Raw genomic sequence first — 15,212 nt, 5'->3', positions numbered from 1 at the left:
TAGATTAATCACAAATGCCAAACCCTGGCTACCAGGGGGTTTCTGATTTGTTTTGTTTGCTTGTTCGATATTAGTTATCAATTGAAACATGGGAGATAAAATGCAGGAAAAAAATAAGTGGGTATTTAACATTCCCTGTTTTAAAGCCGTTGAAGCAATAAGAGCTAATCTTCTGTAGACTTACTCTATCCAAGCTGAGGTTTGAGAAGCCTGTAATCCCACAGTCCCTGGAAAGGCTATTGTCTTTTTTTGTTTTTTGTTTTTTTTGAGACGAAGCCTCACTCTGTTGCTCAGGCTGGAGTGCAGTAGCGCGATCTTGGCTCACTGCAACCTCCACCTCCCGGGTTCAAGCAATTCTCCTGCCTCAGCCTCTTGAGTAGCTGGCACTACAGGCACGCGCCACCATGCACAGCTAGTTTTTGTATTTTTAGTAGAGACAGGGTTTCACTATGTTGGCCAGGATGGTCTTGAACTCCTGACCTCGTGATCCACCCGCCTCGGCCTCCCAAAGTGCTGGGATTACAGGCATAAGCCACCGTGCTCAGCCCATGGAAAGGCTATTTTATTATCCCCGTTTCACAGGCAAAGAAACTGTAGCAGAGAGAGGCCGAGGAGCTTGCCTGGGATCAGACAGTTCAGAGGACACAGAGCAACCCAGGGTTTGTGCTTCCCTTACAGGCAACGGGACTCCAGGAACATCATACATTAAGTCTCTAGACCTGTCTTCAGAGGGTCGCCTTCTGTCTTCAGGCTGCCTTCTTTCTCTTCTGCGGTTCTGAGGCCTTTGTTTCCTTCCTGCTCTGCTGACTCAGGACCCCAGGAAGCCTGGCTTCCTGTCATGGACTGTTGGAGGAAGGCCTGCGGGGCTGCAGAGTCAGCAGAGGGTGCTCCGTGGGAGAGCCTGCAGAAGCCAGAGAGCCAAGGGCCAAGGCTGAGCCACACAGGCGCCTGTGTGCACACACACATACACACTCATTCACACACACACTCTCTCTCACATACTCTCATGTTCACAAACACAAGCACGTTAGCACAAACATACATGTACGCAAACACACAGACGTAAACATTCACACACACTCATCCACACACAAATACACGTTCACACATACATGCATTCACACACACATGCATTCACACACTCATGCATTCACACACTCATGCTCACACACACACACACACACACACACACACACACAGAGAACACATCTGACTAGGAGAGAGAAGGAAAAGCAGGGGATTCAAAAGTGAACTGAGAAGCCAGAAACAGCCACTGGATATGTTTGGGAGGCCAGAAATGCTGCAAACTTCTACTACTTCCTTTTAGAAAGGTTCCTGCTTTCATTAGGAAGGAGAAAAATACAGAGCTGCTTTTTTGTCAAACATATCCACTGAGTTTTAAATTTTTATTTTTATTTTTTTTTTGAGACAGAGTCTTGCTCTGTCGCCTAGGCTGAAGTGCAGTTGTTTGATCTCAGCTCACTGCAACCTCCGCCTCCTGGGTTGAAGCTATTCTCCTGCCTCAGCCTCCCGAGTAGCTGGGACTACAGGCACATGCCACCACGCCCGGCTAGTTTTTTGTATTTTTAGTAGAGATGGGTTTCAGCGGTGTTAGTCAGGACGGTCTTGATCTCCTGACCTTGGCCAACCCCGTGTTGGCCTCCCAAAGTGCTGGGGTTACAGGCGTGAACCACCTCGCCCAGCTGAATATTTATTTATTTATTTATTGAGACGGAGTCTCGCTGTCACCCAGGCTGGAGTGCAGTGGTGCGATCTTGGCTCACTGCAACCTCCGCCTCCGGGGTTCAAGCAATTCTCTGCCTCAGCCTCTCGGGTAGCTGGGATTACAGGTGCCCGCCAACACGCCCAGCTAATTTTTGTATTTTTAGTAGAGACAGGGTTTCATCACCTTGGCCAGGCTGGTCTTCAACTCCTGACCTCATGATCCACCTGCCTCGGCCTCCCAAAGTGCTGGGATTACAGGTGTGAGCCACCGTGCCAGTCTGTTTTCTTTTAGCCTTTTCTTATTGTGAAATATAACACACTACAGAAAAGTGGATGAAACAGAGATAGCTTATTGTTTTATCACACAGCAAAGAGCCATGTCACAAAACATCAGGTCAAGAAATGTACCATCATGAGCAACTCGAACCCTCACTCATGCTTCCCACCTCCTTTTAGAGGCAACCACAGTCCTAAATTTTATGGCAATTGTCTCCTTGCTAAGCATGTGTCTGTCAACACTGTAGTTTAATTTTGTTTGCCTTTTGTTTTTTGAGACGGGGTCTTGCTCTGTTGTCCAGGCTGGAGTGCAGTGGCGTGATCTCAGATCATTGCAGCCTCCACCTCCTGGGTTCAAGCAATTCTGCTGGGTCAGCTTCCTGAGTAGCTGGGATTAGCATGGTGTGCGCCACCATGCCTGGCTAATTTTTGTGTAGAGATGGGGTTTTGCCATGTTGGCCATGCTGGGCTTGAACCCCTGGCCTCAAGTGATTGGCCCGTCTAGGCCTCCCAAAGTGCTGGGATTACAGGCCTGAGTCACTATTCCTTGCCTGCTGTGGGGTAATTCATGGTATGAATGTGGAAGTTTGCTCATTCCACTGCTGAGGTACATCTGGGTCTGCCCCCAACTTTTGGCTATTATGATTCATACTGCTACAAATACTTATAGAATATTCTAATACAAATACTCATGTCTTTTGAGGTGCAAGTTCATATACTTCCTGGAGTGAAATTGCTGGGTTACAGAGGATGTTCAACGTCAGTAGATACTGCCAAACAGTTTTCCAAAGTGGTTATACCAATCCAAACTTGACCCAGCTGTATTTGAGATTCCATTGCCCCTACATCCTAACCATCTCTCTGTATTGTCAGCCTTTTTAATTTAAGCCCTTCTGCTGGGTGTGTGCTGCTATCTCATCATGATTTTAATTTGTATTTATTTGCTTATGAGTGAGGTTGAGCAGTTTCAAACACCTTTATCGGTCATTTGGATATCTTTTCTGGTGCACTGCCTGTTAATGGCTTTTATCTGGTTTTCTTTTGGGTTCTTTTTTTTCCTTATTGATATGTAAGAATCCTTTATATATTCTAGATCTAAGTCCTTTGTTATTTGTACTGTAAATATCCTTTTCCACTTGTGACATGACATTGCACTCTTTTAATGTTTTGTAGTGTACACAATTTCTTAATTTTAATGCAGTCAAACTTATTAATTTTTTTCTTTTTGGTTATTGATTTTTGTGTCCTGTTTAATAATTCTTTCCTACCTTCAGGTCACAAAGATATTTTAATATTATCTCCTAGTTCTGTGGTACCCAATATGGTAGCCATCTGTGACTACTTAAACAGAAATGAATTAAAATGAAACAAAAGCCAGGCGCGGTGGTGCATGCCTGTAATCCCAGCACTTTGGGAGGCCATGGCAGGGGGATGGGGGGGCGGATCACGAGGTCAAGAGATCGAGACCATCCTGGCCAACATGGTGAAACCCTGTCTCTACTAAAAACACAAAAATTAGCTGGGCGTGGTGGCATGTGCTTGTTGTCCCAGCTACTCAGAAGGCTGAGGCAGGAGAATCGCTTGAACCCGGGTGGTGGTCGCAGTGAGCCGAGATTGCGCCACTGCACTCCAGCCTGGCAACAGAGCAAGACTCTGTCTTAAAAAAAAAAAATTAAAAAATTCCTCAGTTGCCTGTATTAAAGCACAGATCATAGAACACTTTCATTTTCTCTTGATTTGTACTGTTTGAGGAGATTTATTGTTTTTTCTTACACATTTAAATCTACAACCCACCTGGAATTAATTTTTCTTTGTAGAGGTTAGGTGTCTTTCTTCTTTTTTTTTGGAGACGAGGTCTCACTCTTTTGCCCCTGGCTGGAGTGCAGGTGAGTGATCTCTGCTTAATGCAACCTCCGCCTCCCAGATTCAAGAAATTCTCGTGCCTCAGCCTCCGCCGTAGCTGGGACCGCAGGCATGCATCACCACGCCCAGCTAATTTTTTCTATGTTTAGCAGAGACGGGATTTCACCAAAAATTAGCTGGGCATAGTGGCACACGCCTGTAATCCCAGCTACTTGGGAAGCTGAGGCATGAGAATCACTTGAACCTGGGAGGCAGAGGCTGCAGTGAGCCAAGATCGCACCACTGCATTCCAGCCTGGACAACACAGTGAAACTGTGTCAAAAAAAAAAAAAAAAAAAAAGCCGGGCATGGTGGCTCACGCCAGTACCAGCACTTTAGGAGGCCGAAGTGGGCAGAACACGAGGTCAGGAGATCAAGACCATCCTGGCTAACATGGTGAAACCCCGTCTAGCTGGGCGAGGTGGCTCATGCCTGTAATCCCAGCACTTTGGGAGGCTGAGATGGGCGGATCACGAGGTCAGGAGATCGAGACCATCCTGGCTAACACGGTGAAACCCCATTTCTACTAAAAATACAAAAAATTAGCCGGGCGTGTTGGCAGGCGCCTGTAGTCCCAGCTACTTGGGAGGCTGAGGCAGGAGAATGGCGTGAACCCAGGAAGTGGAGCTTGTAGTGAGCTGAGATCGCGCCACTGTACTCCAACCTAGGGGACACAGCGAGACTCCTTCTCAAAAAAAAAAAAAAAAAAAAAAAAGAAACCCCGTCTCTACTAAAAATACAAAAAATTAGTCAGGTGTGGTGGCATGCGCCTGTAGTCCCAGCTACTCGGGAGGCTGAGTCAGGAGAATCGCCTGAACCTGGGAGGCAGAGGTTGCAGGGAGCCAAGATTGTGCCACTGCACCCCAGCCTGGGCGACACGAGAGATTCCATCTCCATAAAGAAAAAAAAAATAGACTTACCAGGGGCTTAATTTTATTGGGCTTCTCAAAGAATTAACTTTAGCCTATGTTTTCATTTCTTTGTGCTTAATTAGATGTTCTTTTTCTAATTTCTCAACAAGAGTACTTTGTTTATTCTTATTTCAGTCTCTCTTATTTTGTAATACAGGCATTAAAAATACTTTAATTAAAAACTTTCCATTGAAGTATGGCTTTAGCTGTATCTCAATTTTGAGGATGTAATATTTTTATGAACTACCAGTTTAAAATATTTTCTAATTCCCATTGTGATTTTTTTTTTAAATCTGTGAGTTATTTACAAGTATATATATAGTTTCCGAACATGTAGATATTTCCTAATTTTTAAAATTCTTATTTTCTAGCTTAATTGCGTCATTGTCTGAGAATGTACTCTGTATGATTTACATCATTTGAAATTTGTTGGAACTTGCTATATTGCTGAGCATTTCATAAACATTCCATGTATACTTGAAAAGAATCTGGGATCTGCAGTTGTGGGTGCACTATTCTATATATGTCCATTTGGTTAAAGTTTGCTTATACAGTTGTTCAGATCTATTGCTTACTAATTTTGCATATGCTTCTTCTAACAGTTACTGACAGACATAACTTCCGCTATAATTGTAGATTTGTCTCCTTGGAATTCGGACTATTTTTTGCTTTATATATTTTGAGCCTATGTTTATCAGCAACACACAAACTTAGAATTGTTATATCTTCTTGGTGAATTGAGATTAACGTTACCCAGTGTCTTTCTTTATTTCTAGTAATGCTGTTTGCCCTAAAGCCTACTTTATTTTGATCAGTCTTTGCACGGTTGGTGTTTAAATTTTTTCTTTTTGAGACTGAGTCTCACTATGTCTCCCGGGCTGGAGTGCAGTGGCATGATCTCGGCTCACTGCAACCTCTGCCTCCCAGGTTGAAGCGATTCTCCTGCCTCAGCCTCCCAAGTAGCTGGGATTACAGGCACGCGCCACCACGATGGTTAATTTTTTTTTGCATTTTTAGTAGAGACGGGGTTTCACCATGTTGGCCAGGCTGGTCTTCAACTCCCAATGTCAGGTGATCCGCCCACCTTGGCCTCCCAAAGTTCTGAGATTACAGGCATAAGGCACCGCACCCAGCCTCAAATGTTTCAATTTTGTAAATTGCGGTAAAATATGTAACAGAAAATTTCCCATCTAAGAGTTTTTAAGTATACAGGTCAGTAAAGTACATTTGACCTATTTTGCCAGCTGATCTCTAGAACTCTTTTCATCTTGCAAAATTAAAACTATGCCCATTAAATAACAACTTCCCATTCTCTCCTACCCCAGCCCCTGGCAACCACCCTTCTACTCTGTATAAATTTGACTACTGTAGGAACCTCATGTAAGTGGAGTCATACAGTATGTGTACTTTTGTATCTGCTTTATTTTACTAACCTAATGTCCTCAAGGTTCATCCTTATGATATGCGTCAGAATTTTCTTCCTTTTTAAGACTTAAGGCCAGATATGGTGGCTCACACCTGTAATCCAGCACTTTGGGAGGCAGAGGTGGAAGGAGACCAACCCAGGCAACATAGGGAGACCCCAACTCTACAAAAAAATTAAAAAATTAGCTGGGCATGGTGGCACGTGCCTACAGGTGTGCCACCTACTCAGGAAGCTGAGGTGGTAGGACTGCTTGAGCACAGGAGGTTGAGGCTGCAGTGAGCCTTGTTTGTGCCACTGTACTCCAGCCTGGGCGACAGAGCGAGACCCTGTCTCAAAACAAAAATTAGTATTTCACTGTATGTATGTACCACATTGTATTTATCCATTCATCCATCAGTGGGCACTTGTGTTGTTTTCATCTTTTGGCTGTTATGAATAATATTATGAATGTGGCTGTACAAATATTTGTTTGAGATCCTGCTTTCAATTCCTTTGGGCATATACCCAGAATTAAAACTGCTGGATTACATGGTGATTCTATGTTTAATTATTATTATTATTATTTTTTTGAGATGGAGTCTTGCTTTGTCGCCCAGGCTAGAGTGCAATGGCATGGTCTCAGCTCACTGCAACCTCCGCCTCCCAGGTTCAGGTGATTCTTGTGCCTCAGCTTCCTGAATAGCTGGGATTACAAGCATGTGCCACCACACCAGGCTAATTTTTGTTATTTTTAGTAGAAATGAGGTTTTGCCATGTTGGCCCGGCTGGCCTTGAACTCCTGACCTCAAGTGATCCGCCCATCTCAGCCTCCCACAGCACTGGGATTACAGGCGTGAGCCACTGCACCTGGCCTCCACGTTTAATTTTTGAGGGCCTGCTATACTGTTTTCTTTAGCAGCTGTACCATTTTACATTCCCAATAGCAATGCGCAAGGGTGCATCCTTGACAACACTTGTGATTTTCTGTTTTTTCTTTTTTTTTTTTTTCCTGATAGTGACCATCTTAATGGGTGTGAGGTGGTATTCTTTGCCCATTTTAAAATCAGTATTGGGTTTTTTTTTTTTTTTTTTAGTCATTGTTGTTGAATTGTAGGCATTCTTTGTCTATTCTGGATGTTAACCCCTTACCAGATATATGATTTGTAAATATTTTCTCCCATTTCTCTCATTCTGTAGGTTGCCTTTCATTTTGTGTGTTTTTTTGGGGACAGTAACTCTCACTTTGTTGCCCAGGCTGGAGTGCAGTGGTGTGATCCCGGCTCACTGTAACCTCCGCCTCCTGGATTCAAGCGATTCTCAGTCTGCTGAGCAGCTGGGATTACAGGTGTGCACCATCACACCCAGCTAATTTTTGTATTTTTAGTAGAGACAGGCTTTCGCCATGTTGGCCAGGCTGGTCTTGAACTTCTAGCCTCAAGTGATCCGCCCTCCTCAGCCTCCCAAAGTGCTGAGATTATAGGCGTGAGTCACCGCAGGTTGCTTTTCACTGTTTGCATGGCTTGTCTTTGTCTATATGGTTACTTTTTTTTTTTTTTTTGAGACGGAGTCTCACTCTGTCACCCAGGCTGGAGTGCAATGGCACAGTCTCGGCTCCCTGCAACCTCCACCTCCCAGGTTCAAGCAATTCCCCTGCAGTAGCTTTCTGAGTAGCTGAGATTACAGGTGTGCGCCACCACGCCCAGCTAGTTTTTGTATTTTTAGTAGAGATGGAGTTTCACCATGTTGGCCAGGCTGGTCCTGAACTCCTGACCTCAAGTGATCCACCTGCCTCAGCCTCCCAAAGTGCTGGGATTACAGGAATGAGCCACCGCGCCCAGCCTATACTATTTTAAATTTTTAAAATCCATATCTTTTAGGTTTATTTCTTGATAACAGCATATAATTAGTTTTGTAACTAGAGCAATTAGTTTATTTATGAATACATTTAAACTAATTACTGATATAATTTGTTTAAATCCCACCTATTTTGCGTGTTTTTTTTTTTTTTGAAATGGAGTCTCGCTCTGTTGCCATGCTGGAGTGCAGTGGTGCGATCTCGGCTCACTGCAACCTCTGCCTCCCGGGTTCAAGCGATTCTCCTGCCTCAGCCTCCCAAGTAGCTGGGATTACAAGCACCCACCACCACGCCCGGCTAATTTTTGTATTTTTAGTAGAGACGGGGTTTCACCATGTTGGCCAGGATGGTCTCGATCTCTTGACCTCGTGATCCACTCGCCTCAGCCTCCCTAAGTGTTGGGATTACAGGCGTGAGCCACCCTGCCTGGCCTTTTGTGGTCTTTTTAATCAGTATTTGCCTTCTTTTGAATTTATTATTGTCTTCCTTCTATGTTAGCTTGGAAATTATTCATTCTTTTACAGGTCTAGTGATTATCTCAGACATTACAACATGCATCTTTGCCTTTGTCAATGTCTAGTCTTAACTGGTACTTTAGTCATATTGCTGGATAATGTAAATACTTTGGACCTTTTTTTTGTTTGTTTTTTGTTTTTTGAGATGGAGTCTCGCTCTGTCACCCAGGCTGGAGTGCAATGACGGGATCTCTGCTCACTGCAAGCTCCGCCTCCCAGGTTAACGCCATTCTCCTGCCTTAGCCTCCCAAGTAGCTGGGAGTATAGGCACCCGCCACCACACCCAGCTAATATTTTGTATTTTTAGTAGAGATGGGGTTTCACTGTGTTAGCCAGGATGGTCTTGATCTCCTGACCTCGTGATCCATCCTCCTCAGCCTCCCAAAGTGCTGAGATTACACGCATGAGACACCATGCCCGGCCTACTTTGGACCATTTTAACTCCACTAACTGCAACCACCACCCTTCTCAGATTTATACTCACTGTTATCAAATATTTCAATTCTAGATGTACTTTACATTCCTCAAGGCATTATAATTCTTTTTTTTTTTTTTTTTTGAGACAGTCTCACTCTGTCACCCAGACTGGAGTGCAGTGGCGCTATCTCAGCTCACTGCAACCTCCCCCCGTCAGGTTCAAGTGATTCTTGATTCTCCTGTCTCAGCCTCCTGAGTAGCTGGGATCAGATGACAGGCATGAGCCACCATACACAGCTAATTTTTGTATTTTTTGTAGAGACAGGGTTCGCCATGTTGGCCAGGATGGTCTCGAACTCCTGGTCTCAAGTGATCCACCCACCTCGGCCTCTCAAAGTGCTGAGATTACAGGCGTGAGCCACCGTGGGCAGTCCATTATAATTATTTCTTTTTTTTTTTGAGATGAAGTCTTACTCTTGTCACCCAGGCTAGAGTGCAGTGGCACGATCTCAACTCACTGCAACCTCTGCCTCCCAGGTTCTAGCGTTTCTCCTGCCCCGGCCTCCGGAGTAGCTGGGATTACAGGCGCTCCCCACCACACCCAGCTAATTTTTGTACTAAGGCAAATGACCAGGGAGTGTAGCTGTAGAAGAGAAACCCAAGGACTGAGCCTTGGGACTCTCCAAGCAGCAGAAAATGAAGGCACTGCGGCCGGGCACAGTGGCTCACACCTGTAATCCCAGCACTTTGAGAGGCCGAGGCAGGTGGGTAACTTCAGGCTAGGAGTTCGAGACCAGCCTGGTCAACATGGTGAAACCCTGTCTCTACTAAAAATACAAAAATTACCTGGGCGTGGTGGTGGGCGCCTGTGGTGCCAGCATTCAGGAGGCTGAGGCAGGAGAATCGCTTGAACCCGGGAGGCGGAGGTTGCAGTGAGCCAAGATCGCGCCACTGCACTCCAGCCTGGGTGACAGAAAAAGACACTGTCTCCAAGAAAAAAAAAAAAAGAAAAGAAGCCATGGCCAGTGGGAGCAGAGGAGAAAGAAAAAATGAGGGAAGGAAGAGGGATGTGATGTCATGGGGATCAGTTAGTTAGGGCTGTGTGTGTTCATCAGATCAGAATCAGAATTGAGCCAAATCAATGGTGGCCAAGGGACCTGTTTTCTCTCAACACTGTTCCTTTCTGCCTGCCTCTAGCTGTGTGTGGTCAGAGTGGTCTGAAGAGATGCGAGGCAGGGCCCTCAGCATCTCACTTCACACTTTAGCACTCCCTTTCATCAACACACCCATCCCTGAGAGAAGTTTGGTCATGTACTCGACTAATACTTAGTGAGCGTCTATGTATGTGCCAGGCCCTGGTCTAGTCACTGAGGCAAATAAGCCAGACAAAGCCTGTGCCCTGATGGAGCGTACGCTCAAATGGGGGTGGGGCAGATAAGAAACAACTAACAACAGGTAAACAAGAGAACTTTTTTTTTGAGATGGAGTCTCGCTCTGTCACCCAGGCTGGAGTGCAGTGGCACGATCTTGGCTCACTGCAACCTCAGCCCCCCAGGTTCAAGCAATTCTCCTGCCTCAGCCTCCTGAGTAGCTGGGATTACAGGCGCGCTGTAATTTTTGTACTTTTAGTAGAGACAGGGTTTCACCATCTTGGCCAGGCTGGTCTTGAACTCCTGACCTTGTGATCCACCCACCTTGGCCTCCCAAAGTGCTGGGATTACAGGCTGAGCCACAGCATCCGGCCTAAACAAGAGAACTTCTAACACAGGTCAAGTGTTCAGAGTGACTTGGTCTGGCTAGGGGGATCACAAAAGTCCTCTTTGAGGAGACCTAAATATGGTGAAAAGATGATGATGGGCCTGGCGTGGCGGCTCACGCCTGTAATCCCAGCACTTTGGGAGGCCAAGGCAGGTGGATCACGAGGTCAGTAGTTCAAGACCACCCTGGCCAAGATGGTGAAACCGTGTCCGTACTAAAAATACAAAAATGAGCCGGGCGCGGTGGCTGGCGCCTGTAATCCCAGCTACTCAGGAGGCTGAGGCAGAGAACAGCTTGAACCTGGAAAGCGGAGGTTGCAGTGAATTGAGATCGCGCTACTGCACTCCAGCCTGGGCGACAGAAAAAGACTCTGTCAAAGAAAAGATAATCAGAAGATCTAGGGGAATAGGGTTCCCACTGGAAGGAAGCTTGGGGCGCTGCAGGGAAAGAGAGAAGGCCAGCCTGGACCCCTGCTGGTGAGGGAAGGTGGGACCACCTCACACAGGAGCTTGTAGGCCAGGGTTGCGAATCTGGGTTTTATTCCCAGGTTTCAGCAGAGAAGTCTCGATCTGATTTACATTCATCAAATGTCACAGGGTTGGTCAGGTGGAGGACGCACTGTAGGTATCCAGGAGGGGCAGGGAGAAGAGTCGGCAGGCCATCCCAGCTCAGGCAACAGGCGGTGTATTTGACAAGGTTGGGCTTGGATGCACGCACTGGAGGCAGTGAATGGGTTGGGCAGTCACACAAACTGAACACTTATTTGGGTCAATGCCTATACAAGGCAAAGAAAGGCTGCCTATCAAAGAAACGTGTTTGGGAGACACAGTCCTTGCCCTCAGCTTATTTCCTGTTTACTTATATTAGGTGGGTGCAAAAGTCACTGCGGCTTTTGTCATTAGTTTTGCATAAACTCAGACCACATACCTAAAGGTGCCATGCAAACAAATCCACCATTAAGTCAGTGCATACCAGTGGCTAACTAAGTGCAAAAGAGGAATTGGAAAAGAAGCACCTGGGGTACCCTGGAAAGAGACTTTGGAGCCTTCTTTAGACGGGCCAAGCATTCCCTTTTCCAGCAGGAGGGGCGCTGCCTCCCCCCAGCTTAGCCCATGCCCTTGGTGGCTACCTTGCTGGGCCGTCTAAGAACCTGGCTCCAGGCTCCAGTTTCTCCACTTATTCCGAGGTGAGAAGCGGGTGACTCAGGAGAGGTTGCTCCCCAGCACGCTGCGTTCTTGGCTGGGAATGACTCACACTTCGTTCCCTCCTTCACGAGTGACCCGGGGCCAATCCCTTAATGTGTCTACACCTTCTCATCAGACCGGGACAATTGCCTGGTGGAGTTTTTGGCTCCCCAGGGGCAGGGCTCCTGTCTGCCACCGTCCACGTTCCTAGTGAGGCTGTTGATAGGGTCTGGAGGAGCGTAAAACCCTCGGGTAGATCCAAGGCCCCAGGCCCTCCCCGTGCACCGAAAGGGGTTTTTTTTTTTTTTTTTTTTTTTTTTTTTTGAGACGGAGGCTCGCTATCGCCCAGGCTGGAGTGCAGTGGCGCGATCTCAGCTCACTGCAGGCTCCGCCCCCTGGGTTCACGCCATTCTCCTGCCTCAGCCTCCCGAGTAGCTGGGACTACAGGCGCCCGCCACCTCGCCAGGCTAATTTTTTGTATTTTTAGTAGAGACGGGGTTTCACCGTGTTAGCCAGGATGATCTCGATCTCCTGACCTCGTGATCCGCCCGCCTCGGCCTCCCAAAGTGCTGGGATTACAGGCGTGAGCCACCGCGCCCGGCCCGAAAGGGGGTTTTAATGCCAGTGCTTCTGCGTCCTTCTAAAGGTAGAGCCGTTCAACAGCATTTTGTACCGAATACAATTTGGAAGCATTCCTGTCTTGGAGAATTTTCTTTTGGGTATCTCCTTGTTGTAAAAACTTGCTTGGGAAAAAAAAAAAAGCAACTGGAGTAGGCCTCCAAAGACAGCAAAGCAAGGACCAGAGGCTCTGGGGAGAGCGCGGGAGGAGGCTGACCAAGGGGCCTCCGTTGCTGGGGGTACCTGGGCGGCTGGACGCCGGGGTCAGTACGCTGCTCGCCCCGCGCAGCCGAAAGCGGGCGCGGTGTCGCGGGGAGAGGATGCCCGGCAGCAGTGTGGACGGCGGGCTGGGGGTGCTCGCCCGGGTCAGAGACCTCAGCCCGCGCCAAGGCGCCCCGCACTTTCCAGCGCAGCGGGTCGCAGCCCGGAGACGCCAGGCGTCCCCACCTCCAGCCTCCCGAGCTGCAGCGGCGCCCGCGGTTCTCCCCCGGCCCGCCAGGTGGACCCGGACTGGCGCACCCTGCTCTCCGCCCGGGACCCTCCCCCAAGCCCTGGCTGCCTCCGCGCCCCGCCCCGCCCGGAGCCCGGAGCCCGCAGCCCGCAGCCCGCAGCCCGCGCCCCGGATTACCTGCCCCGGAGTCACAGTCCGCAGCCCGAACGCTCCCAGGCTGGCTCCACTGAGCCTGGAGCCACATTCCTAGGGGAGGGGTCCCCACCTAGAGGGTCGCGGATCACGTTACCCGCCGGGAGGAGGAGACGGCGGGACGCAGAGTAAACAAGGGGTAAAAAGTTGCATTTGGCTCATTTTTTTTTTAAATCGTGCTTCGGTGCTGGTGGACTCGGGGACACGGCGTCCTCCCAGTTCCCGGAGCCCAACGGCCGCGGGGCGGTTTCCCAGGGCAGAGGCACCTCTCCGGGCGGCGGGTGCGGAGCTGGTCTGCGCGGCCCTGAAGGCGACCCCGGCCGCTCGCGGGCTTCCTGGAAGCGCGGCCGCAGGAGCAGAAACGCTCACATCCACGCGCACAAATAAGTCCGCGAGCAGCTCCGCGCCGCGGGCGGCAAGGAAACCTCGGGTTGATTCAATGCAGACGCGGGGAGTCTGCCCGGGCAGGAGCGCGGCGAGGCGAGAGGACCGGGCGTGGGGGCAGGGAGGCCGGGGCAGGAGAAAGGGAGAAAACCCCAAAGCCACGTTTTAAAAATGCGGGTGAATTTTCAATGCCGTCAGCCCGGCGGAGGGGAAGGGGCCAGCTGCGGGAGCCGGGGTCGGCGGTCCACCCGGGGCAACTTTCCGGGCGGGAGGCGCGGCCGGAGGGGGCGGCGCCGGCGGCGGGAGGCGGGAGTCGGGGGCCGGGGGGAGTCACTTTAAAGGCTCTTTCTTACCCATAATGCTTTGTGGGGACGTTGACAAGTGGATCCAAGATGGCGTAGAAAGTAATGACAGGTAAGTCCTGACTTCCCCCTTCTCTGCTCCTGGGGCCGCTCCGCGAGCTCCCGGAGCTCTCCGGGGAGGGGACCCGACTCCCCTCCGGTGTCCCGGACCCCGGGCGCGGCGGCCCCGGGGCAGGCTGGGGGCCGGGGCGGCCCGCGGCGGGGCCTGGGTAGCGAGGCTCTTCGAGGCGAGGCCCGGACGCTGGGGCTGTTTACAGCTTCTTCCCCTACTTAGTCCCCTTCCCCTCCGCTGGGGCCCGCGGCGTCCTGGGCCCTGGAAGGAGAGGGGGCCTTGCACGCCCGGCCCGGGAGCGTGCGGGAGGTTTCTCCGGCCCGGAGCACTCTGGGAGGGGGACTCGAGCCTCCCGGCACGTTCCTCTTCTCCGGGTCGCGGCTGGGGGTGGGGAGCGTGCGGGCCTCCCACGCCCCGCTCGATGCCCCCCTCAGGGCTCGGACTTCCACCGGGTGGGGCGGGGGCTGGAGCGGGGGCGTGGGGAAAAGTGGGTCAGGGGTGCGCCCCCTCCCTCCCCCGCGGAGGGCTCTCGGCCCGAGATTCACTTTCTTCCCCCCTTTCCCCGCCCCCTCCTCGGAAATGCTCTTTGGCCCACAAGCACATCAACAAAAATAAAGATAGGCTCTCTTTTCCTGGAGATTCCTTGAGAGTACTCCAGTACCCTTTTCAAGGGCTCACAGACTGCAGTCTTACCTAGGGAACTTTGATTCCTCTCCCCCAAATTATTGGAGCCTTCTGCACCTTCGCCTTTGCTGAGAAATCTTCAGACAGGGCTGGAAGCCAGGGTCCTCTGATTGTTCTTGGATCGGGATCCTCAGGTTTTGTTTGCAGTTCAAAAATTGTCATTCCTTCTCTCTCACAACTTAACACTTTTCAGGCAAATCATTAATATAATAAAAAGTGTAACTTCAGAGACAGTGGATTCCTGGAGCGGGGGAAGGAGGGAGGAGTTGTCTGTCTTGCCTAGTTTGTTCTTAATTTTGCTCTTTCTTAAACTCATATTAATGAAATTTCCTCTCTTTCATTTCTTTATGTTTTTGAAAGTAACGTCAGTCCGTGTTGAAAAAGATGATTTTATTATGTTTTTGAGTTTTAAGAGCATTGTATAATCTATTCTTTTATCTTACTGAAAGGAAATGTTTTAAGGTCAAAAACCAGACTCTTGCAAAGCTGCACACTGTACCATTTTTGTAATTTTTTCCATT

At 49.1% G+C, this 15,212-nt stretch overlaps 2 protein-coding genes across 10 annotated transcripts in view; one reads left to right on the top strand and one right to left on the bottom strand.

The window, feature by feature from the left end:
• Window positions 1-13,260: 13,260 nt before the first annotated feature.
• The window catches only part of HELZ (helicase with zinc finger), a 174,856-nt gene continuing 172,904 nt past the window's right edge, over window positions 13,261-15,212 (top strand). For 6 of the 9 annotated variants that reach the window (XM_024235035.3, XM_024235032.3, XM_024235034.3 and 3 more), the window contains exon 1: window positions 13,644-14,007. The gene's annotated coding sequence lies outside the window, so the exon portion shown is untranslated. Of the gene's footprint in view, window positions 13,349-13,643; window positions 14,008-15,212 lie in introns of those variants that run through there. The other 3 variants (XM_054537298.2, XM_054537296.2, XM_024235033.3) reach the window with 2 other exon arrangements.
• On the bottom strand, window positions 13,303-14,853 carry LOC112129641 (translation initiation factor IF-2). Its single transcript, XM_054535979.2, has 4 exons — window positions 14,749-14,853; window positions 14,300-14,591; window positions 13,947-14,221; window positions 13,303-13,665 (listed from the first exon to the last, which is right to left on the bottom strand). The coding sequence occupies exons 1-4, from the start codon at window positions 14,851-14,853 to the stop codon at window positions 13,303-13,305; spliced, it is 1,035 nt and encodes a 344-aa protein (XP_054391954.2).

Source organism: Pongo abelii, chromosome 19 (genome assembly GCF_028885655.2).
Source record: "Pongo abelii isolate AG06213 chromosome 19, NHGRI_mPonAbe1-v2.0_pri, whole genome shotgun sequence".
Classification (NCBI taxonomy): domain Eukaryota; kingdom Metazoa; phylum Chordata; class Mammalia; order Primates; family Hominidae; genus Pongo; species Pongo abelii.
The sequence above is the reverse complement of the archived record's forward strand: the minus strand, read 5'-3'. Positions and strand labels throughout refer to the sequence as shown.